Below are 25,101 nucleotides of genomic sequence, written 5' to 3' on the forward strand. Positions count from 1 at the left end.
TGGCGGACTGGCAACCAAGATAGGCTAACCTTTCCCTCCACCAACGATATGGTGCGGGTTCTTTCATAATGAGAAAACGGCATTGTTTAAGCCTGCCGAAAGTACGAATGATTAATTAAGGATACAATTTTTTAGAAATACTACTCTAAACCTCATGTAATCTTGTTTGAGCCATAAGCGATGATTGTCATCAACAACAAAATATTTTACCTTAGATCCAAAAATGGGCCTACCGATAAAAAGATGGATTTCAAAGATGAGGCGTGTATTGGCATATTCTCACTCGAAGTGGAAATTGAAAGCACTCTTGCCCTCATAATCAGAACATATATACTTAGTTTTCTATCATACAGCCTTCAGTAAGTCAAATAAATAATGTAAATGCAGAATACCAGAGTTGAGCTGTCTACAGAAGTCTTTTCGTATAACATTTTTTTCTTTTCGAGGGCAGGCACTCTATGTAATTAAACGAAGTTTGTTTACTCACTGATGTAAATATATATTTATGAATCATATCGCGACATCATGTCAAACCCAAACCCACCGAAAAATCAAGAACAATTTCCTTTAATCTAAGGGAAAAAATCAACCTTAGCAACTTAAATATTTGACCCCTCTTAAAAGTAGTCAGTTTCTGAACTACGTAATTCCTTAACTGGAAATAAAAGTTGAAGTTGAAAAGGTCGAGGCAGCCAATACGCTCGTCTTCATAATTACCATCATCACAATCATTATCATCATCATCACCGCTTCTTGGACAACAGAAACATTTTGTTTTGAGAGCATAAGCCATGCCTCTCTCTCCAACGTATATATGTACATTGAATACTTGAAATCTCTACATTTCCCATGGAAGCTCTCGCCACCCATTCATTTCTACCAGCTGGTTACTCCATCATTTTGTTGTTGTTGTTGTTTTGTACGATCATTAGATAATTGTTTGTTGTACTTTTAGTCTACATACATACTTATGTAGATACATGAAATGTATGAAAAGATGTAGATACAAACATAGATATGTGGGTATATGCATACATACGGGCCATTCCATGTTAATCCAGAGCAATATTTGTAATGACCGCCTACCGATTTCATCATGTCACGAAATTTATTGCATAAATTTGAATTTGTTTTAGTTGATTACAAATTCTTGCTATATTGCTGAAAAAAATTGTTTGGGTCATTTTAAAAACCTGGTATATTTTGAAAACGATTTAATAGTGTTTTTTGCTGGTTTTTTGACAGCCCCCAGCATTTATTATTAAAAAAAAAAAATTAAGTAGCCATTTGAAAAAAGTATTCAAAACTCAGTATTATCAATAAAAAAGACCAAAGAAGCTTTTTATTTGCATATATTTTTTATTTAATTTAAATTTTTCTCCAAATATACGAAGAAAATAAAACAAAATCCAAAATAAAATTTTTTTGCAAAATTTCAAATACCGAAAGCTTTTAATTGACTTGAAATTGGAAAATTTAAAAAGGTTTACTGCTCGAAAAAGTATCAAAAATTTTATTTCAAAACTAAGAATTATGAAAAAAATAGATACGTAAATAAATTTTCTAAAATCTTGTTTAGTTTTAGAGAGTTATGAAACAACCCGAGTTTCATTTGTTGTGGCGTTTTGAAATATTGCTTTCAACGCATTTTTCTTAGCTCAAAAGTGAGCAATATTATTTTCTTCAAGCTAAATTTCTTCAGACAAAAGCGTCCGAAAGTCCATTTCCGTAAAATTTTTTAATGTTATGTTTTATTTTACTGGTCTGTAAATAATTAATCATGTATTATTAATTTGTCTTCAAGACCAAGTTTGTTATTTTTGTGAAATGTATATTTTACAAGTTATATTATATTATATTATTCTATTTATAACTAGAAACTTGCAAAGTGCATTGATGGCCTGATGCGCTAAACGTCAAGCCTTCAATGTGTACTGTCATGGGTTTTGAAGTAGTCGGCTATACGGTCTATGAGCTTTGTTTTTTTTCTAATGTACTCGTTTTCTATGTATAATAATTTAATAAAATAAAATAACAAACGTTGTCTTGAAGACAACAAATTAATATAATACATAAGTAAAATTGTTTAGTTATTTTTATTTTAGAAAAAAAAAAAAAATGAAAAAATCTCAATGAAACACTTTAGGTGTTTTCATTATTATTTGTTATCACTAATTATTTGATTAAAAGTTGTTGGAGGCAATATTTATTTCATTTTGGAAACACATGTTTTTGCAACTTTATGATTAAAAATGTTATGTTAAATATTTTTTTTCTAAAATATTAAATTTTGAAAAAAAATTTTAAACATTTTTTACATGTAGTAAAACATTTATTCAAAACAATTATTTGTTTCAATTTATGTAATTAATAGTTTTAATTTATAACTAATTGAACATTTTTCCCAAAATATTAAATAATTTTTTTTTTTTTTTGAAGATTAAATTTTTATTTTTTTGTTCTGAATGTTCTGGGAACAAGTAAAATTCATACACTTGCTTCAAAAGTCGAAGTATTGGTCCAAACCACAATTAATTCGCACTGCTTTTAAGAAATATTTCTGTACAGATGCGAACACAAAAATAGCAACGAATATTTTTAAGCAAAATTTTTATAATTATTTTCTTCTTCGGTTTATTTTCGTTAGTTTTAGAAAAAAACAAATGAATTTTATAATAGAAACTATGCGAAACGTTCTCCAAAAAAATTCGGGAAGTGTTGAAAACTTCGTAAACTAATTGACAGCCGAAGATATGTTGTAGGACCTCTTATTGAAATGCCAACCTGGTAGTGGCTTAACATATTGAACCCTATGCCGAATATTGTGCTAACCCTTTATTCAAGCGACTACAGCATGCTAACCAATTTGACATGGAACTTTCCATACATATAAGTTGTGGAAGTACTCGTTTATCGGGCTGGCTCTAGCGATCAGTTGAACTTTATAGCTCGCACAATATTGTAGGCTTTTTTCGGCAAAAGAGGAAGCGCGATAATTTGTATTGCCTGTGAAAAAAAAAAACTTAAAAAAGCTCATTCAAATAAATAAATTTCAAATATTCTGTCGGCGAATCAAAATAAAAGTAATAGAAATACGAAAAGAAGACGAAAACATAGAAATAAATATGCACATTTTTTTGAGTGCATAAAATCAAATATATACTGGAACAAAGCTGAAAAAAACAAAGCGATTGTTTGTATATAATGGCGTTTTCTTTTCTGGAATAAATGTTACCCTCCTCTTGCACTCTTTAATTCTGACTTTTGAACTAGCGCTATACAAAATTGCTCTATTTGTAAGTAATGAGCCCCTTGTCTAATTTAATGGAAAATATTTTGTGAAAAGAGCACACTGGCTGGTGGGAGACTGAGAAGAATTAACTGGGCGGCATTATTTTCAGAAAAAAACGCTATTAAATAAGCACTGCGTGATTTTACAAAAAAAAAACTTGTGTTTATTTTTTTTTTAAATATTTTTTTGACTGCGCTCTCTCGCAAGCGTAGGTAAATTACGTCTTTAAGATGCGCAAATACTGAAAACAAGCATAAGCATGCGAAAAGCAGGAGAAACAAGTAAGGAAGGCTAAGTTCGGGTGTAACCGAACATAACATACTCAGTTGAGAGCTATGGAGACAAAATATGGAATGTGGTTGTATAACATGTGTATCAAATGAAAGGTATTAAAGAGTATTTTAAGAGAGAATAGGCCATAGTTCTATGGATGAACGCCATTTAGGGATATCGCCATAAAGGTAGACCAGGGTTGACTCTAGAATTTGTTTGTACGATATGGGTATCAAATGAAAGGTGTTACTGAGCATTTTAAGAGGGAGTGGGCCTTAGGTCTATCGGTGGACGCCTTTTCGAGATGTCCCCATTAAGGTGGACCAGGGGTGATTCTATAATGTGTTTGTACGATATGGGTATCAAATGAAAGCTGTTAATGAGTATTTTGAAAAGGAGTGATCCTTAGTTCCATAGGTGGACGCCGTTTCGAGATATCGTCATAAAGGTGGACCAGGGGTGTCTCTAGAATGTGTTTGTACGATATGGGAATCAAATGAAAGGTGTTACTGAGCATTTTAAGAGGGAGTGGGCATTAGGTCTATAGGTGGACGCCTTTTCGAGATATCGCCATTAGGGTGGGCCAGGGGTGACTCTAGAATGTTTGTACGGTATGGGTATCAAACGAAAGGTGTTACTGAGCATTTTAAGAGGGAGTGGGCATGAGGTCTATAGGTGGACGCCTTTTCGAGATATCGTCATTAGGGTGGGCCAGGGGTGACTCTAGAATGTGTTTGTACGATATGTGCATCAACGCCTTTTCGAGATGTCCCCATTAAGGTGGACCAGGGGTGATTCTATAATGTGTTTGTACGATATGGGTATCAAATGAAAGCTGTTAATGAGTATTTTGAAAAGGAGTGATCCTTAGTTCCATAGGTGGACGCCGTTTCGAGATATCGTCATAAAGGTGGACCAGGGGTGTCTCTAGAATGTGTTTGTACGATATGGGAATCAAATGAAAGGTGTTACTGAGCATTTTAAGAGGGAGTGGGCATTAGGTCTATAGGTGGACGCCTTTTCGAGATATCGCCATTAGGGTGGGCCAGGGGTGACTCTAGAATGTTTGTACGGTATGGGTATCAAACGAAAGGTGTTACTGAGCATTTTAAGAGGGAGTGGGCATTAGGTCTATAGGTGGACGCCCTTTCGAGATATCGCCATTAGGGTGGGCCAGGGGTGACTCTAGAATGTTTGTACGATATGGGTATCAAACGAAAGGTGTTACTGAGCATTTTAAGAGGGAGTGGGCATTAGGTCTATAGGTGGACGCCTTTTCGAGATATCGCCATTAGGGTGGGCCAGGGGTGACTCTAGAATGTGTTTGTACGATATGGGTATCAAATGAAAGGTGGTAAGGAGTATTTTAAAAGGGAGTAATCCTTAGTTCTATAGGTGGACGCCTTTTCGAGATATCGCCATAAAGGTGGACCAAGGGTGACTCTAGAATGTTTGTACGATATGGGTATCAAACGAAAGGTGTTACTGAGCATTTTAAGAGGGAGTGGGCATTAGGTCTATAGGTGGATGCCTTTTCGAGATATCGCCATTAGGGTGGGCCAGGGTGACTCTAGAATGTGTTTGTACGATATGGGTATCAAATGAAAGGTGGTAATGAGTATTTTAAAAGGGAGTAATCCTTAGTTCTATAGGTGGACGCCTTTTCGAGATATCGCCATAAAGCTGGACCAAGGGTGACTCTAGAATGTTTGTACGGTATGGGTATCAAACGAAAGGTGTTACTGAGCATTTTAAGAGGGAGTGGGCATTAGGTCTATAGGTGGACGCCTTTTCGAGATATCGCCATTAGGGTGGGCCAGGGTGACTCTAGAATGTGTTTGTACGATATGGGTATCAAATGAAAGGTGGTAATGAGTATTTTAAAAGGGAGTAATCCTTAGTTCTATAGGTGGACGCCTTTTCGAGATATCGCCATTAGGGTGGGCCAGGTGTGACTCTAGAATGTTTGTACGATATGGGTATCAAACGAAAGGTGTTACTGAGCATTTTAAGAGGGAGTGGGCATTAGGTCTATAGGTGGACGCCTTTTCGAGATATCGCCATTAGGGTGGGACAGGGATGACTCTAGAATGTTTGTATGATATGGGTATCAAACGAAAGGTGTTACTGAGCATTTTAAGAGGGAGTGTACATTAGGTCTATAGGTGGACGCCTTTTCGAGATATCGCCATTAGGGTGGGCCAGGGGTGACTCTAGAATGTTTGTACGATATGCGTATCAAACGAAAGGTGTTACTGAGCATTTTAAGAGGGAGTGGACATTAGGTCTATAGGTGGACGCCTTTTCGAGATATCGCCATTAGGGTGGGCCAGGGTGACTCTAGAATGTGTTTGTACGATATGGGTATCAAATGAAAGGTGGTAATGAGTATTTTAAAAGGGAGTAATCCTTAGTTCTATAGGTGGACGCCTTTTCGAAATATCGCCATTAGGGTGGGCCAGGTGTGACTCTAGAATGTTTGTACGATATGGGTATCAAACGAAAGCTGTTACTGAGCATTTTAAGAGGGAGTGGGCATTAGGTCTATAGGTGGACGCCTTTTCGAGATATTGCCATTAGGGTGGGCCAGGGGTGACTCTAGAATGTTTGTACGATATGGGTATCAAACGAAAGGTGTTACTGAGCATTTTAAGAGGGAGTGGACACTAGGTCTATAGGTGGACGCCTTTTCGAGATATCGCCATTAGGGTGGGCCAGGGGTTACTCTAGAATGTTTGTACGATATGGGTATCAAACGAAAGGTGTTACTGAGCATTTTAAGAGAGAGGGGGCATTAGTTCTATAGGTGGACGCCTTTTCGAGATATCGCCATTAGGGTGGGACAGGGGTGACTCTGGTATGTTTTTGTACGATATGGATATCAAATTAAAGGTATTAATGAGGGTTTTAAAAGCGAGTGGCCCTTAGATGTATATGTGAAGGCGTTCTCGTGATATCCACCAAAATGTGGACCAGGTGATCCAGAAAATCATCTGTCGGGTACTGCTAATTTATTTATATATGCAATACCACTAACAGTATTCCTGCCAAGATTCCAAGGGCTGTTGATTTCGCCTTGTAGAACTTTTTCATTTTCTTCTACTTAATATGGTAGGTGTCACACCCATTTTACAAAGATTTTTCCAAAGTTATATTTTGCGTCAACAAACCAATCCAGTTACCATGTTTCATCCCTTTTTTCGTATTTGGTATAGAATTATGGCATTTTTTTCATTTTTCGTAATTTTCGATATCGATAAAGTGGGCGTGGTTATGGTCAGATTTCGCCCATTTTTTATACCAAGAAAAAGTGAGCTCAGGTAAGTACGTGGGCTAAGTTTAGTAAAGATATATCGGATTTTGCTCAAGTTATTGTGTTAATGGCCGAGCGGAAGGACAGACAGTCGACTGTGTATAAAAACTGGGCGTGGCTTCCATCGATTTCGCCCATTTTCACAGAGAACAGTTACCGTCATAGAATCTATGCTCCTACCAAATTTGAGAAGGATTGGTAAATTTTTGTTCGACTTATGGCAATAAAAGTATTCTAGACAAACTAAATGAAAATGGGCGGAGCCACGCCCATTTTGAAATTTTCTTTTATTTTTGTATTTTGTTGCATCATATCATTACTGGAGTTGAATTTTGACTTAATTTACTTATATACAGTAAAGATATTAAATTTTTTGTTAAAATTTGAATTTAAAAAATTTTTTTTTTAAAAAGTGGGCGTGTTCTTAATCCAATTTTGCTAATTTTTATTTAGCACATATAGAGTAATAGTAGTAACGTTCCTGCCAAATTTCATCATGATATCTTCAACGACTGCCAAATTACAGCTTGCAAAACTTTTAAATTACCTTCTTGTAAAAGTGGGCGGGGCCACGCCCATTGTCCAAAATCTTACTAATTTTCTATTCTGCGTCATAACGTCAACCTATCTACCAAGTTTCGTCGCTTTATCTGTCTTTTGTAATGAGTTATCGCACTTTTTCGGTTTTTCGAAATTTTCGATCCTGATTATTTTGATATATGGAAGTCTATATCTATCTCGATTCCTTTATATATGTACAACCAACCGTTATCCAATCAAACTTAATATACTCTGTGAGCTCTGCTCAACTGAGTATAAAAACAAAGAATTTAAACAGAAAATTTTAATACAAAACCTTTTTTTTTGTATTTGAAATATAAACAAGAGACATGAGCCAGCAAAAAATATAGCAGAAAATATAATTCCAGTGTAAACAAAACCAAAAAAACAATTATAATAAATTTTGTTTTGAAACTTTTATAATTTAGATAAAATTTAGGAAAACAAAAAAAAGTTCATTTGCGTGTATATTTTCTTGAAATACCCGCGTTCTTAAAGAATCACACATAACTTCAACAATGAAGTATCAAAATTATTTGAGTACAATTAGAAGAAAAACAAATTACGAATAAAAGATGCAACGTGAACAAATCCAGAAATAACGCAAACGAAGTTTTTTTTGTATTTTTATACCTTTCATGAACATGAAATGGTATATTAACTTTGGTCCGATGTTTGTAACGTTGAGAAATATAGAAGATAGACTCACCATTAAGTATACCGAATTGATCAGGGCGACGAACTGAGTTCATATAACCATGTCCGTCTGTCTGTTTGAACGCAAACTAGTCCCTCAAATTTTGAGATATCTCAAAGAAATATGTCACAAGGATGTATTTTTGTATTATATTAGACATTTGTCGGATCCGGTAGGATCGGACTATTATAACATATATCTCCCATACAACCGATCGTTCAGATAAGACGATTTTGGTCATTCCTGCCGCAATTTAGAAAGTATAAACTTGAAACTCGGTGATATATATTCCAATATATCATATAAGATATCCTGAAAAAATTACTTTGATCGGAACTATATATAGTATATATCCCATACAACCGATCGTTCAGATAGAAAGATTTTTGGCAATTTCTCTCTTAATTTCCAATATAAAAATGTTAAACTTGGTGATATTTATTCTAATATATCATAGAAGATTTCATGAAAAAATAATTTCAATCGGAGCTATATATAATGTATATCCCATACAACCGATCGTTCAGATAGAAAGATTTTTAGCAATTTCTTCTTTAATTTCCAATATAAAAACGTGAAACTTGGTGATATATATTCTAATATATCATAGAAGATTTCCTGTAAAAATCATTTCGATCGGAGCTATATATAATATATATCCCATACAACCGATCGTTCAGATAAGGGGGTTTTTGCCATTTTTTATTTTATATTTTATCTTAAATATCGTTTAGGTAAGTACATCTGTTCACTATATATTTCTTATCTTATACATCCGATTATTTGGAGATTACTAACGATATAAGATTATTGTTCAGCCCCATTCATGAAAGGTTTGAAGTCTTCGGCACAGCCGAAGACAGCCCCGTCCTTACTTGTTTTTTTTTTTTTAATTTTGTTTTATTCAATTTTATGCAGAGCGCTTATACTTGTGCGAGCCCACAAGACCAATCTCTCATGCAGAGCAAACTTTTGTGTTATTTCAGTTGAGCGTGAGTGAGCTCACGTAGTCAGCGTTGACAGATTGACGACGCCGTCGTCATTTTGATGATTTTCAACTAAAATGACGATTGGACGATTTTGTAATGAAAAATGACGATTTAAGACTGCCTCTAACGTTTCCGAGCAAGAACTCAAATTTAAACAAGATTTTATTATTTTTTATAGTGAACTGTGTGATCAAATTAAAAAGCGTTTTGATTTTAACAATGTTGTACTACAAAACTTAAGTTTCATGGATCGCAAAGAAGTTGTTCTTCTTGCAACATTTTTCACACATAATCGATCAGAAAATTGTGCGGGACATTGTTAAGACATATGTTGAAGACATTTCTAAGCTTCCTCCAGAAGTTTTTTGGAAAACTATTTCTACTATCAAAAGAGCTGACTCTACTTTTAAACGCTGCTTTCGTTGCAGATGTAATGTGCTTGTCATGCTCATCAGCAAATGTAGAACGAATTTTTCTAAAATAAATTTAAACCAAATAAAAATCAGAAAGCGTCTGAAAACTGTTACATTAAAAGGAATAGTGCTGGTTCAAGATTACAATTTTTGTTGTTATATCGGCCTACTGACTTGTAAGATCGCTTGTTTGAATCGAGCTCAAGGCCTAACAATAATTATTTTATATTATTATTGTGATGATAAATTTTTTCTTAAATGAAAAAATTGTTTTTTTTTTTTCTATTATGATTTAAAAAATGTTTCATTTATGAAAAATTTATCACAACAATAATAAGATAAAATAATTATTGTTAGGCCTGGAGCTCAAAATTATTTAAAATTAAATAAGTTTTCCTGTCATAATATTGAACCGCAAATAAAAATGCTAAAAAAATGAACGCGAAGATGTTTAACTAAGAAATGAAATTGACTGAAAACAAGTACCTTTTATATGTAATACAAAAGTTATCTTTTAAGACGTTTTTGTTGTTTATAAAATAAAACGAAATGAATTAAAAAGGTTTTTATATGTTTTATGTGGCAACAAGAAATAACAACCAAAGACAATTTTCAGGAAAGAGCTTTTAAAGATAATATAGTTGATTATTTTTTCATAATTTGTTTTCTCGGCGTATACAATCGTATGGCCCCTGGTAATAGCCCAATTTCGTCCTAACTCGACTTTGGTTGTTACTGGTTGTTGCCATAGATATGACGATTTTTGACGATTTTTTGGGCGGCGTTTGAAGACAAGTTTTGTGTTCTTTATTTTGATTTGTTGCTCTAACTAGTCTGATTACATTGCAGACGGCGACTACAGACCACAACCACAATATAGCAAAGCTTTACGAAAACCGTAGCCACCAAATGTTGGCTACTTGATTACATTGAACGCGGCAGCCACAAATAAAAATTATGGCAAACAGTAGCGAAAGTTTTAGACAAAATTATTAATGATGTTAAAAAAGTACAAATGAATGTTTTCAACTGATTTTATATAAACAAATTGGTTTAATCTATCGACAGCGGCGTGTGTAATTGTTTGTCGTGCTCCCCTGTCGCGCTGAAAATAATGGCATTCATAAAAACATGTGTAAAAATAATTTGACAGATGTCGCTTTGTAGCCGTTGTAGTCAATGTAATCAGACCTAATACGTCAGCATAATAAGTTTGATTGTTTTAAGGGGCGGTGGGTTGAAGGACGATATCACAAAGAGTTTAAACTCGCTTCGCTCCCTTGTGCTCATTCACGTAGCTGTTCTCTGCTTTTGTTTACTCTTTTTCAAACACTTCATATGATAAGCACTACGGCAATTCGCTGATAACGCATAGCAAAATCAAAAAAATTGGTACTTAACGTTTTATACCCCAGTGTTACTTGTTTTTACTTAAAAAACAAACCAAAATCGACTACGACAAAAATATGTGAGTGTAAGTCGAAATTCTTTGAATAAATTAGTATCCGCCCGTCTGTTCATTTCTCCAACCGTCATTGGTGCTCCCGAATTTATGGAAAGCGCAGTAACTTATCAGGCTCAATCGCAAAAAAGAGTTTTATGTATGGGAAAATATCGAGTTTTCCCTTACCAAGGGAACATCGGTTGGCGAAAAAAGCCGGCCAAGTGCATTTCGTGTGACTGTCGTTACTCATTATGCGACGTGTCAAATCAATATCGCCGAGCAACCTCTCATATCATTTCACTGTACCCGTAAAACTTACGGCTTACGCAGATGACGTTGCAATTGTCATAAGTGGAAAGTGCCTTCCAACGATTAGTTCTTTGATGGATCGGGCGCTTCGGGGCATCTAATGTCGGGTTGAAAGTCAATGCGGAGAAGACGGATATGGTCTTGTTTACAAAGAGGTAAAAGGTCCCAAATTGAACCAGGCCTAAGTACAAAATATCTAGGAATCATCCTAGACATTAAGCTGTCATGGAAGCTCAACGTGGAGGAGAGGGTCAAGAAGGACTCAACGGCACTTAATGCAAGTAACAGAATGCTGAGGTGTACGTGGGGCTTATCGCCCTCTCTTTCTCATTGCGTTTTTAAGCGATTGTAAGCCCTATTCTATACTAGTTCTTGTTTTGTGGAAAGCCACACATAAAACAACATAACTCAAAAAATTAGAAGGGGTATGCAGACTATCGGGAGCCCTGAAAACAACCCCGACGGCTGCACTGTATGCCATTCTGCACATTCCACCTGTAGACCTGGTAGCAAAGAACACAGCATTAACAACTGCAACCTGCATAGAGGTGGACGGTTGGCGCAAGGGTGCGCAAATGGCGGACGAGGCGATACATGTGTACACAGATGGTTCCAAAGTAGTGGAAGGAGTAGGGTCTGCGTTATACTGTGCTGATCCGGAAATAAGCAGATCCTACAGGCTTCCGGATTACTGTAGCGTTTTCCAAGCGGAAATATTAGCCGTAACTAAAGCAGTGGAAACCGTGGAAGAGAATAGCTTAAGCTGCAACCGTGTTAACTTTTATATTGACAGTCAAGCAGCAATTAAGGTAATAATCTCGCATAGCACAGCATCTAAATGCGTGTTAGAGTGTAAGCAGTCTCTGGAGAGAATCGGGACATGGAGAAACATACATCTATATGGGGACCGAGGGCATATGGGAATAGATGGGAATGAAAAAGCGGATGAACTAGCTAAAAAGGGCGCATACCTTGAAGCTTACTCCGTAGACGTCCCAATTAGACTGGGCGAGATAAAGCGAAGGCGAGAGGTGTACATGATCGACCAAGCGGGGAAGGCGTGGGTTCAAGCGCGGGGCTGTAAAGTGTCGAAGATTATGTGTAGGTCTTACAACCTTAGACTAACAAAGTTGCTTCTATCATTAAAAAGAGAGGACTGTAGACTCATGACGGGTATTCTGACTGGACACTGCCTTCTGGCGTTACATGCTTTTAAATTAGGCTTGGTCAGTGATAGCAAATGTAGGAAGTGCGGGTTGGAGGAGGAAATGGTCGAGCACGTCCTGTGCTCTTGCCAGGCTAAGACTCCAGCTATTAAGAGCGATATAGCTGTCAGATCTAGAAGCAGCAAGTGGCTTCTAGTATTTGCTAAGAGGACGGAGTTATTTTATAATATAGGTTCTGGTTTTTCAGTTTGTTCGGTAAAACAAACTTCTGGTAACACTACGGACTCAATCAGTCTATGGGACCTCCTCATGGACCGGCCAGTTCAACCTAACCTACTCCGAACTTACGTGAAAGGTCCATTCTGGCTTCCTTTCACGGCTTTTTTCATTTAATTGTTGTTAAGGAGCTTGCGCTGTTCTTGGCGTCCTCAGATCCTTGCTCGACTCCAAATAATGTCACTTGCCTGCAGATCTGCTTCCCGAGTTAAAAAAAAAAGATGGCGTCGTCGGACATCATATAATCACTTGCTATTCGTATAGCTTGGACGTCGTTAAGGTGCTAATATAACTTTTGGTTGGAAAGTTGAAATCCGTTCCACTCTGCAGCTCCTTCTCCTGCGCCTTCAATACTGGGCGATATTCGCATTCCTCTAATTGCATAAACTTGCTCACCGGCCGCTCTAAAGTGCTCCTTCAAAAGTTATTTTGACTCGAAGTATACTCCTATATTCTTCAGATGGAGATTTGAGGTGATTTAGTAATATTCAATGGTAAGGACTATCACATTCACAGCCTGCTTTGGGCTCAACGCTACCACTTCTGGCTTATTTCTAAACATCTCTAGCCTTATATTCGTCCTACATAATGCTTGGAGCATATCCAGTTTCTTGGCCTTTACTACAACATAAAAGTAATATGCGAGGCCGACATTTTGTGTGGCACCTGGGAGATTCAGTTTCAGCACACTATCATACATCGCATTCTATAGAGTTGGCCTTGGGGTATTTTCCTTTCTTGCTTCTTCTTGATATAATCAACAACTTTATGATCGTCTTCTATGGCTATAGCGCCCGGTTTCCTGCATTTAAACTCGTTGCATACCTGCGAGGTCCTCGTTATGTTAAGTCCAGAAATTTTGTGTCCGAAAATAATTTCTAACCTGGGACCTTTGGTCTTAATTGTGATGGTGTGGAGAACAATGTCCATAGACTTTCTTTTAGAATACGCATACTGACAGTTGCAGTGCGTAAATTTTAAGTTTTGCGACAAATTGATTGAACCTACATATGTACATGTGTTATTCCGACTGCAAAAAGCATCTCAGGCATGCTAAGGCAGATGGACTAATCTTATCACGTTTTTAATGGTGGCCGCCGTGGTGTGATGGTAGCGTGCTCCGCCTCCGCCTACCACAAGTTTTTTTAATTAGAAGAAATTTTTTCTAAACGGGGTCGCCCCTCGACAGTGTTTGGCAAGCACTCTGAGTGTGTTTCTGCCATTAAAAGCTTTTCAGCGGAAATTTATCGGCCGTTCGTAGTCGGCATAAAAACAAGTAGGTCCCATCCCGCCAGTTTGTAGAGATAATTAAAAAAGGAGCACGACGCGAATTGAAAGAGAAGCTCGGCATAAAATCTCTTCGGAGGTTATCGCGCCTTACATTTATTTATTTATTTAATACAGTTGAATTGTTTTTGAAGCCACTACCAAGGGTTGATCCTCTTTGGAAAACTTTCCTTAAGTATTTTTAATATTACTCGTCCAGTGACTTGAAACGAAAGGCGCCTGGCATCCGGGCAGGGCCACCATACCGATCTCAACCTAAAATACCGCATATTTTTGGAACCGTAGTCGTATTTGTGGGTCGATTTTTGTGTACATCAGTAGCTTTCTTACCTAGATGAAGTTTGTTATCGAAGTTGGATGAGCGAATGATCGATTGGAAGCAAAACTTTCTAATTGAGAAACTTGTTTCTAAATTTTCGATGTTGCTTTGCTCGGGACTTGAACCCAGAATCTTCGGTGGGATAGACGGAGTACGCCACCACCACACCACGGCGGCCGCCGAATTTGGACACTTACATCATTCTAATTAAGTCATTCGTCTTCAACTAAAACTGCAAATGGGTATAAAATATCCTTTGGAACTATATTTGGCGTGTTTAGCTAATTTATTTTTATAATTTTTTTCATGTGCTTTCAAACTGTCTGTGCGCTATTTAGTAAATGTAAAAAACGTGTGATAATTGTCAATTTAGTAGCTCTCACACCCTGAGTGCATAATTCCAGTTAGTTATACAAAATCAACTCAGTGTGACGGTTCTAATTTCAAACGGCAACAAAAAACGCATTTCGCGCACAGACACATACATACAAAACATTACAAAAACAATAATTGTGTAAATGTGTGTAGTTTTTTTAACCAATACAAATACAACAAACAATTAAAATTAGTCACTTAAATTTAGCAAAATTTAACGCTTATCGGCAGCGCGTCAAAATATTTACTTCATTAATTGTTGTTAAATATAATAGCGTGCTGCTACAACAACAACATAAGCGTTATTTTTCTTACATTACACAAAAGGTTATGCCAAATATAGCACACGACCTTAAAATAAAACAAAACTCCATTGCAACAACAACAATGTCAACAACATTAATAAATACAAATGGGGATGGTGGCTCCTCCACTTTTAATTCGGCCACAAACATCAACAGAAATACGAAAGCGGATGGTGGTGGTGGTGTTGGAGATGGTAGCGGTGGCGTGGGTAGTGGTATATCAGCTGTCGCGGTGCCAAGTCAGTGGGATGCGGCACATCAGAATGGCGCACATGTAGCTGAGATACCCCCACATGCCTATAAACGAAAGTTGGATCACAGGTAAGTGGGTTTTGGATTGAGAAAATTTTGAATTTTAGATTGTAAAACATAAACAAGATGAACATATCGACCTATCTTAATAGAAAGGGCGTCGTATACCAGCGAAATCATCAATTAGGTGACATCTGAGGAGATTGATTAAAAACTATTACAAAAAATTATTTTTTGGACATAAGAGATTTACATTTAATTCAAATTAATCCCCTTTCAAAATTCGCAAACGACAAATGGTTAACTCTGATATAGCATACATCTGAATCTATATTACAGTTTGCCAATCTAACTCCTTTGCAAACTCTGCAAAGCAAATAAATTAAGTCTAATTCACGTCTTTTCTGACAGGAAATTTATTTTTTCATTTACAACCTATTTAACCGGTCTCCTCAGTTACGACTCAGATAATGACTTCGCTGAGGTGCAATCTTATTAACAGAATGTATGAGACACGTCCTTGTTAAAAAAACGTTTGACCTTTTTATTAGGATAGGTCGACATGTGTATTCAGAAAACATAAAAGGTACAAAGCGAACTCTGAAACAAATACCAAAAAGAGTGATATACACCCAAACCACAAATGTGGCACAACACTAAACCAATCCAATAAAACTGCTTTAAAATATATTTAGAATTGAGGTCTCTATACTTTGAACGGGATGTGATAAGCATCATTTTGTTATTATGTAAGCACATTTTTAATGATTATTTGAAAAGTAGAACACAAGTTTACATCTCAATATCTATGCTTTTTGATCAGCACCCATTGTCAGCCAAAAAATTTTAGCAAAAAGTTGAATGCATTGTTGAACAGCTTTGTTTACAGCCTGAGCCCAACGTCATAAAGTCAGTTATAGTGCGGGGCTCGAGCCTCGCTGGCGATATTGAAGGGAATACATTTGCAGATGAGATGGCTAGGAAAGGTTCTGAAATGGACATAAGTGAAGCGGACAGCGGGTTATCTACTGAGGAAAATTAGATAAGGGCAGTGTACTGGCTGTGTACCAACCAGAATGGTTGCGAGGACTCAAGGTCCTTGTGACCATGTTTGGATAGGAAAGCAACAGGATTCCGTCTCAAGCTACATAAATAAGTCTGCAGTGAGAATACCTACGGGTTTCATCACCGGTTATTTCTCTATGCACCAATGCACCGGCGGTGACGCACACCAACAACAAGGTCCCTCTTACGAGCAGATGGCTTAGATTTCTAAGCGTACGGTTTTTTGAAAGTCTAGCGGAGGTTGGGAAAGTTGATCATTCACTTAGGTTCGTCAGCGAAAGCAAGCGGTTCGTTGAGGATCATTTGAAATTAATCTGGTTGGACGAATGTGCTTCCACCCGGCATTTGATGAGGGCGCTCACAGTTAACAAAATTGTCTCTGAGTGGAAGTGTGGGAAATTCCCACCCACGCTCTCTTAACCTTACATAGCCTAACGTAAAATTTAGGCGAACTCGCTTCCAGCCTTATTACACTTATTTTTGCAAAAGTTTTTAATCAGCGACTTATGCCATTAAAGCCTTACTAAAAATTGATTTTTAATGATTGCCGCAATTTATCATCATTTAAGGTTAATTTAAGGCAAAAGGCTTATTAATAATCAAACCTTGATTATTTACTTTATCAAAAACTTAGTTTCGATTAATCACAAATCAAGTTTCGATTAATCACAAATAATCACTACTCGAATAATAACATTTCGATAATTAAAAACATTATTAATTTAATTGATCTTAAGAAAAAGTTTCAGACTTCAATTATTAATATTTAAATTTATTTTATTATTCATAATATCATTAGTCAATCATTTTAAATAATTCAAACATTTTTTTAGTTAAAATTGTAGTTTAATGAATTAAGCACACATCCCTAACATCCAGTTAAAAACATTATTTGGTTGTCCCTATGCATACGGAAAGTTTTATATAAAATTTTTCGGTATTTTACAGCTGTTTTTATTTGAAAAAAAAATAATAATATTTTCAGATGTGCGAATTTCATCATAAGCTTCAAATTTTGCTAATTAAAAATAAAGTACACATATTGTGCCTATCTATGTGTTCAAAGCAGGCATGCTTAACGAACGAAACGATATCATTTCGTTACGATAATCAACGCTAATAAACGAAACGAAGTAACGAAATGATATCATTTCGTTCGTTAAGCATGCCTGGTTCAAAGCATTAGTGATGAGTCATTTTGTATTAATTTACGTGCCAGTTGTTGAATGAGTACTTCTCCCACCTTAGATATTTAAGTACTTTATTTAGCCGGCTGTTGGCATAAGAGAAACGTTTTACATTTTATCACATCACATTTCACAAAATTTAATTTCCAGGGCACTTGTAAAAGGCTAAAGATTTAATATTAACGATTGAATCTTAAAGACCTAATTTTTTAGACATAATACTCAAAACTTACGATTAACAATTAAAGATTTAAAATTAAAGATACAAAATTAAATTAAAAAATTAAGGGTAAATATTAAAGATTAAATATTAGGGATTGAAGATCAAATATTAAAATACAAAGATCAAACTTCGCATATTAAAGATTAAGTACTATAAGTTAAATATTGAAGATTAAACATTTTAATTTGAAATAAAATATTGGACACCAAAGATTAAAAATTTGAAAATAAAAGTGCTAATATTCAACATTTACAATTAAAGCTTAAACATCAAAGAGAGAAAAATTAAAAGCTACAGACCTTAGTTTAAAACTATTAATTCAATATTGAATATCAATATGTTTAGATTAAAGATTTAATATTTAGTATTACAAATAAATAAAAAAAAAAGCAAGATTAGGATTAAAGACTTAAGCCAAAGATTAAAAAGTCGACCAGGTGCAGTCATAAGTTCCTGAAGATGACTTCACATTAAAGTCGAAATATCGGCAAGACAAACCATTCGACAAATATATATACATTGTTTAAACACATTTGCTGTATTTTAATAAACATATGTATATATTGGCCTAAAGATTAAAAATAGTAAATCAGTTTTCAATAATGGTTTATTTAGGTTTACAGCTTATATACTCATTATATAATTGTTAGACCTTATAGACTAAAAAAATTTAATATTGATGTTGAATAATTCAATTAAATGATAATAAGTTTTAGAAATATTGTAACGAATTTAGTGCAATTCCGCTTATTTGCAACCTTCAGCTAACGTTCGAATCACTAAACTGTTGAATAAATAACTCCAATATTCAATAATGCAAAATTGTCTTTATTAGACTACTTTCACAATAACACTTCTACTTCTCGACAGATAGCGTGCTTAAATCAAACTGATTCGTCGTGCCTCAGCTGGTGCTGCTTTTATACTCTTTGGTTTCCTCTTTGACATATTTCTAGGCGTTTCTCTTTCTAGAATTTGCTACTTGTTTACGAGCTATAAAATTACCAGCTACAACTTCATATGCACGTTATGGCTTCTCATATGCGCGTGTATATGTGAGTGATACTTCCACCGATGATTGCCTACTTTTGGGAGTATCTCATATATATGCATGTGTTTGTACGTTCCTCTCCGCTGCTTGTATGGACATATGTGAAGACATAATGATTGATTTGTTTATGTGCATACAAGTCACTGCTTAGTATCGGCTTAGTGATGATAGTATCCCTTAGTGTTGCTAATATTCGTCACAATATTATCAAATATTAAAAAATAACTCAAGATTAACGATGAAGCATCAAATAATTAAATAAATAGTAAAGACACAGTGAAATTAAAGATTATAGATTAAAGATATGTAAAGAATTAAAACTAAAAGATTAAAGATTTTTTATTTCAATGGCGTTAATCTTCGACGCCAAATAAATAATAAAATTAAATTTAACACTAAGGATTAAAGGCCAAAGATTTTAACTTAAGAGTTCAATATTCAAAACGTAGATAAGTTCAACTATAAAAATAAAGTTCAAGGGCGTACGATGTCGAATATTATAGACTAAAAATTAAAGTTTAAATATCTTAAATTTCTAAGATATGAGTTTTTATTAAAGAGTTACGATAAAGTTGAAAGTTTTACGAATTAAAATTAATTTTGCATATCATGTGCTAGATGATTAGGGACTAACACTAATGATTGGTTAATGTGAAATATTAAATATCACAGAAACAAGGCTGAGGATTGAAGAATAAAGATTAAATATTTAATTGATTGGCATGGATTCAAAGTTAGGGAGCAATATTTAAAGACTAAAAATTTAATTTCAATATAAATGAATCAAAAGGAAGTAGCTAATATTTCCAAAAAGGAAGAGATTGTGTTAATGTCATGGGTCATGGGTCCTAGAGGTTCTAGCAACAACCTATTCCAAAATCCAAACTTATCATGACTGCCTCTTTTCTTAAGGATCTGAGCCAGTTTTCCACGCGAGCAATGAAATACGTCGGTCTTCCATGACATCGATGATAGGAAAATGCGATCATGGGGAAAATGCTTGTCGCCTCCACTCTAAAACTTGTAATGAGCACTTAGGGAGACTATTAGCAACAAAAGAGCTCGGCATAGTATTCAGAAACGTTTAATAAACTGGCAGTGCTAGTGAAGCAGACTTTAGTTATAAGGAATATTATTTTCAATTTCTATGTTGTTAGTTTTTTTCTAGCCCGATTGCAAAAGATTGCAACTAATATACCATGTAGATAGGCTTATTTGGAAACGTTCAATAAAAAAGGAAAAAAGCTCATTGTTATGCTTGGTTTTTACTGGACCACAGATATGGCCATATCATGAAAACGGCTTGTCAAACACCGTCAAATGCGTTTGAATTCCATCATGACTACAAAAGACAACAATAAGTTAAAACGAGATTTGCCCAACGTCATGGCGAATTTGATATTAAAATTTCACTTTGATCTTATAAAAACCAAGTCTAATATTATGTTAATATCATGAAATGAAATTAGTTGTCACTTGAGTAAATGCTTGGCGGTCGCCGTGTTGTGGCGGTAGCGTGCTTCACCTTACACACCGAGGATCCTGGATTCACACCCCGGGCAAAGCAACATCAAGAAACAAGTTTTTTCAATTAGAAGAAAGTTTTTATAAGCGGGGTCAAGCACAAGCAAGCACTCCGAGTGTATTTTTGCCATGAAAAGTTTCGCAGTGAAAACTCATCTCGTTCGGCGTCGGCATAAAACATGTAGTTCTCGTCCCGCCAATTTGTAGGAAAAATTAAAAGGAGCACGACGCAAATTAGAAGAGAAGCTCGGCCTAAAATCTATTCACAGTCTATTCGCGCCTTACATATATTGTTTTTTTTTTTATTTTTTAAGTAAATTCTTTACAACTCTTTGAACTTGTCTGCGATAGAAAAGTTGTCATTAAAACTTTAACAATGAGTCAACAGAACACAAAATATAAGAAAGAAAAGTTGGAGAAAACTACGGAAAGGTGTTTCAAAGTCAAATGATAAAGATGAAAGTGAGCAAGTAATTAAATTTAGAAAGTTTTTTTATCGTTTTAGTTTATGAATAAAGTTTTATTCACACCCTAGAAAAAATTATATGAGCTAATATGTTAAACTAAGGCACTGCAGCATGTATTACGTTGTTTCATAAAAATTAGCAACTATCTTACTTCATTTTGGATGTATTTATAATTCTGCTGGCAAACTTAAATCACTCGTTATTTATTTGAAATTAAGTAATTTCGTGATCATACTCAGACCAAGTCGAGTTTAGTTAGTTTATTGATGGATTAAGATTGCAATCAAAACAAGTACGGAAGGCTAAGTTCGGGTGTAACCGAACATTACATACTCAGCTGAGAGCTTTGGAGACAAAATAAGGGAAAATCAGTATGTAGGAAAATGAACCTAGGATAACCCTGGAATGTGTTTGTATGACATGTGTATCAAATGAAAGGTGTTAATGAGTATTTTAAAAGGGAGCGGGCCTTAGTTCTATAGGTGGACGCCTTTTCGAGATATCGTTATAAAGGTGGACCAGGGGTGACTCTAGAATTTGTTTATACGATATGGGTATCAAATGAAAGGTGTTAGTGAGTATTTTAAAAGGGCGTGGGCCTTAGTTCTATAGGTGGGCGCCTTTTCGAGATATCGCCATAAAGATGGACCAGGGGTGACTCTAGAATTTGTTTATACGATATGGGTATCAAATGAAAGATGTTAATGAGAATTTTAAAAGGCGTGGGCTTAGTTTTATAGGTGGACGCCTTTTCGAGATATGGCCATAAAGGTGGACAAGGGGTGACTCTAAAATTTGTTTGTACGATATGGGTATCAAATGAAAGGTGTTAATGAGTATTTTAAAAGCGCGTGGGCCTTAATTCTATAGGTGGACGCCTTTTGAGATATCGCCATAATGGTAGACCAGGGGTGAGTCTAGAATTTGTTTGTACGATATGGGTATCAAATGAAAGGTGCTAATGAGTACTTTAAAAGGAAGTGGGCCTTAGTTCTATAGGTGGACGCCTTTTCGAGATATCGCCAAAAAGGTGGACCAGGGATGACTCTAGAATGCGTTTGTACAATATGGGTATCAACCGAGAGGTGTTAATGAGTATTTTAAACGGGAGTGGGCATTATTTCTATGGGTGGACGCCTTTTCGAGATATAGCCATAAAGGTGGACCAGGGGTGACTCTAGAATTTGCTTGTACGATATGGGTATCAAATGAAAGGTGTTAATGAGTATTTTAAAAGCGCGTGGGCCTTAATTCTATAGGTGGACGCCTTTTGAGATATCGCCATAATGGTAGACCAGGGGTGAGTCTAGAATTTGTTTGTACGATATGGGTATCAAATGAAAGGTGTTAATGAGTATTTTAAAAGGGAGCGGGCCTTAGTTCTATAGGTGGACGCCTTTTCCAGATATCGCCATAAAGGTGGACCAGGGGTGACTCTATAATGTGTTTGTTGTTTGTTGGGTATCAAATTAAAGGTATTAATAAGGGATTTAAAAGGGAGTGGTGGTAGTTGCATATGTGAAGGCGTTTTCGAGATATCGACCAAAATGTGGACCAGGATGACCCAGAACATCATCTTTCGGGTACCGCTAATTTATTCATATATGTAATACCGCGAACAGTATTCCTGCCATGATTCCAAGGGCTTTTGATTTCGCGCTGCAGAACTTTAATTTTCTTCTACTTAATATGGTAGGTGTCACACCCATTTTACAAAGTTTTTTTCTAAAGTTATATTTTGCGTCAATAAACCAATCCAATTACCATGTTTCATCCATTTTTTCATATTTGGTATAGAATTATGGCATTTTTTAATTTTTCGTAATTTTCGAAATCGAAAAAGTGGCACGGTCATAATCGGATTTCGGCCATTTTTTATACCAAGATAAAGTGAGTTCAGATAAGTACGTGAACTGAGTTTAGTAAAGATATATCGATTTTTGCTGAAGTTATCGTGTTAACTGCCGAACAGAAGGACAGACGGTCGACTGTGTTTGAAAACTGGGCGTGACTTCAACCGATTCCGCCATTTTTCACAGAAAACAGTTATCGTCCTAGAATCTAAACCCCTACGAAATTTCACAAGGATTGGTAAATTTTTGTTCGACTTATGGCATTAAAAGTATCATAGAAAAATTAAATGAAAAAGGGCGGAGCCACGCCCATTTAGAAATTTTCTTTTATTTTTGTATTTTGTTGCACCATATCATTACTGGAGTTGAATGTTGACATAATTTATTTATATACTGTAAAGATATTAAATTTTTTGTTAAAATTTGACTTAAAAAAAAAATTTTTTTTAAGTGGGTGTGGTCCGATTTTGCTAATTTTTATTAAGCATACATATAGTAATAGGAGTAACGTCCCTGCCAAATTTCATCATGATATCTTCAACGACTGCCAAATTACAGCTTGCAAAACTTTTAAATTACCTTCTTTTAAAAGTGGGCGGTGCCACGCCCATTGTCCAAAATCTTACCAATTTTCTATTCTGCGTCAGAAGGTCAACCCACATACCAAGTTTCATCGCTTTATCCGTCTTTGGCAATGAATTATCGCATTTTTTCGGTTTTTCGAATTTTCGATATCGAAAAAGTGGGCGTGGTTATAGTCCGATATCGTTCATTTTAAATGTAGATCTGAGATGAGTGCCCAGGAACCTACATACCAAATTTCATCAAGATACCTCAAAATTTACTCAAGTTATCTTGTTAACGGACGGACGGACGGACGGACATGGCTCAATCAATTTTTTTTTCGAAACTGATGATTTTGATATATGGAAGTCTATATCTATCTCGATTCCTTTATACCTGTACAACCAACCGTTATCCAATCAAAGTCATTATACTCTGTGAGATCTGCTCAACTGAGTATAATAACCAGACAATTTTTATCATGTAACTTGAAAGGTAAACGAAGCAAAAATTATAAAACAGAACCACAGCTTTTTTTTTTTGTTGAAGTTAGCACTCTAAGGCCAGGTTTTTCAGTAGTTGGTTAAGCTAAGCTTAAACTAAGTTTGCTTAATCTCTAGTCAAATTTAAACTACTGAGCAGTTTTTCAGTCACAGTTTAAGGCCGCCTTTGGGATAGCCCTTTTCTTTATGGCAACATTGGTTTTTTATTATCTATATATAATTTGTCAATAAAACAGCTGGATTTTGCATACCCAACAAACATTTTAAAGATATTTCTCCAGCGCAATTTATATCTAGTTCTGGAGGTGATATCCAACATCATTAACTAGTTATTCTTAAACCAGATAGTTCGCAAGTTGATATCCAACTTCATTCTCCAATCACTATGTAACCTTTGGGAAATTTTGTAAAATTTATAGTTCTCGAATTTATCTCCAACGTCATTAGCATTTTCCAATTATTATCAACCTTTGGGAGATTTTGAGAAATGTACAGTTCTCAAATGGATATTCAACACGTTTCTCCTGTTGATATCCTACATTGCATATCGAGTTGAGGTGAAGTTGAAAAAAAATCTCGAAGGTGGTACCACCAAAGCAAACAGCTATTTATTGTGAGAAATAAACACCTTATTGATAGCAGTAATGAAGCTTAATTTATCAAAAAAAAATCACATATATATTTTATTTTATTTTCGCGAAAATACTGTAGTATTGGAATCTTACACTTGAGTGCAGTCAAAGAACCACAAGTTGGGAACTATCATTTTTCAACTCAATAGCATTTTTCGCTTTATAGAAAAGTCCCTCTTTTGCTGAGTATGCTGATTCTCAAGTTGAGCTACTGTTTCCTAACAACTCTTAAGATTTTAGAGGTATGCTAGTTATCAATATGAGCTCTAATGGTGCTCAAGCCCAAATGCTTGTTGGGTTAATTCGACGCCATTTCGAACGAACGCAAATCACTGATAGGTTAACTAAAGTTTAACCCTGCTCAGCTTAAACTTCAGTTAAAGTATACTGAAAGACTGCAGAATAAGTTTAAGCGTAGTTTAACTTCCAAACTGAGTTGAACTTGTACCGAAAAACTGGGCCTAAATGTGCTATAAGTATTCACTTATTAGCTTAAAGAAACTTTTCATATCTGAAGCCCATAATCAGTGCTGCTCAAAATTTTGTATACTGTAGTGCACATAACAATATCTGTACAAAATTGTATATACGCTGAAATTTTTTTATATTTAAAAAATAACAATGAAATTTTTAAATGATCAAAAAGCTCAAAGGCTTTAATATTTCGATTCCTTAAAACATTTCGTAAATCGATATATCATCACAATACTTAAAGGCAATTCAACTTAATTCTCAAGATCCAGCACGACAACTTCACTCGG

At 35.4% G+C, this 25,101-nt stretch overlaps 1 protein-coding gene across 11 annotated transcripts in view; it reads left to right on the forward strand.

The window, feature by feature from the left end:
• Nt5b (5' nucleotidase B) overlaps window positions 1-25,101 on the forward strand; it is a 171,366-nt gene that overhangs the window by 55,620 nt on the left and 90,645 nt on the right. Inside the window, exons 1-2 of one of the 11 annotated variants that reach the window (XM_067785350.1) lie at window positions 2,928-3,083; window positions 15,042-15,340. The exons of 2 other annotated variants lie outside the window; for them this stretch is intronic. In XM_067785350.1, coding sequence (XP_067641451.1) covers window positions 15,045-15,340 — 296 coding nt within the window. In that variant the 5' untranslated portion in view covers window positions 2,928-3,083; window positions 15,042-15,044. Of the gene's footprint in view, window positions 1-2,927; window positions 3,084-3,153; window positions 3,297-9,326; window positions 9,715-14,712; window positions 15,341-25,101 lie in introns of those variants that run through there. 8 more of the 11 variants (XM_067785348.1, XM_067785349.1, XM_067785344.1 and 5 more) reach the window with 8 other exon arrangements.

The sequence above is a fragment of the Eurosta solidaginis genome, chromosome 4 (assembly GCF_040869045.1).
Source record: "Eurosta solidaginis isolate ZX-2024a chromosome 4, ASM4086904v1, whole genome shotgun sequence".
NCBI classification, from domain to species: Eukaryota; Metazoa; Arthropoda; class Insecta; order Diptera; family Tephritidae; genus Eurosta; species Eurosta solidaginis.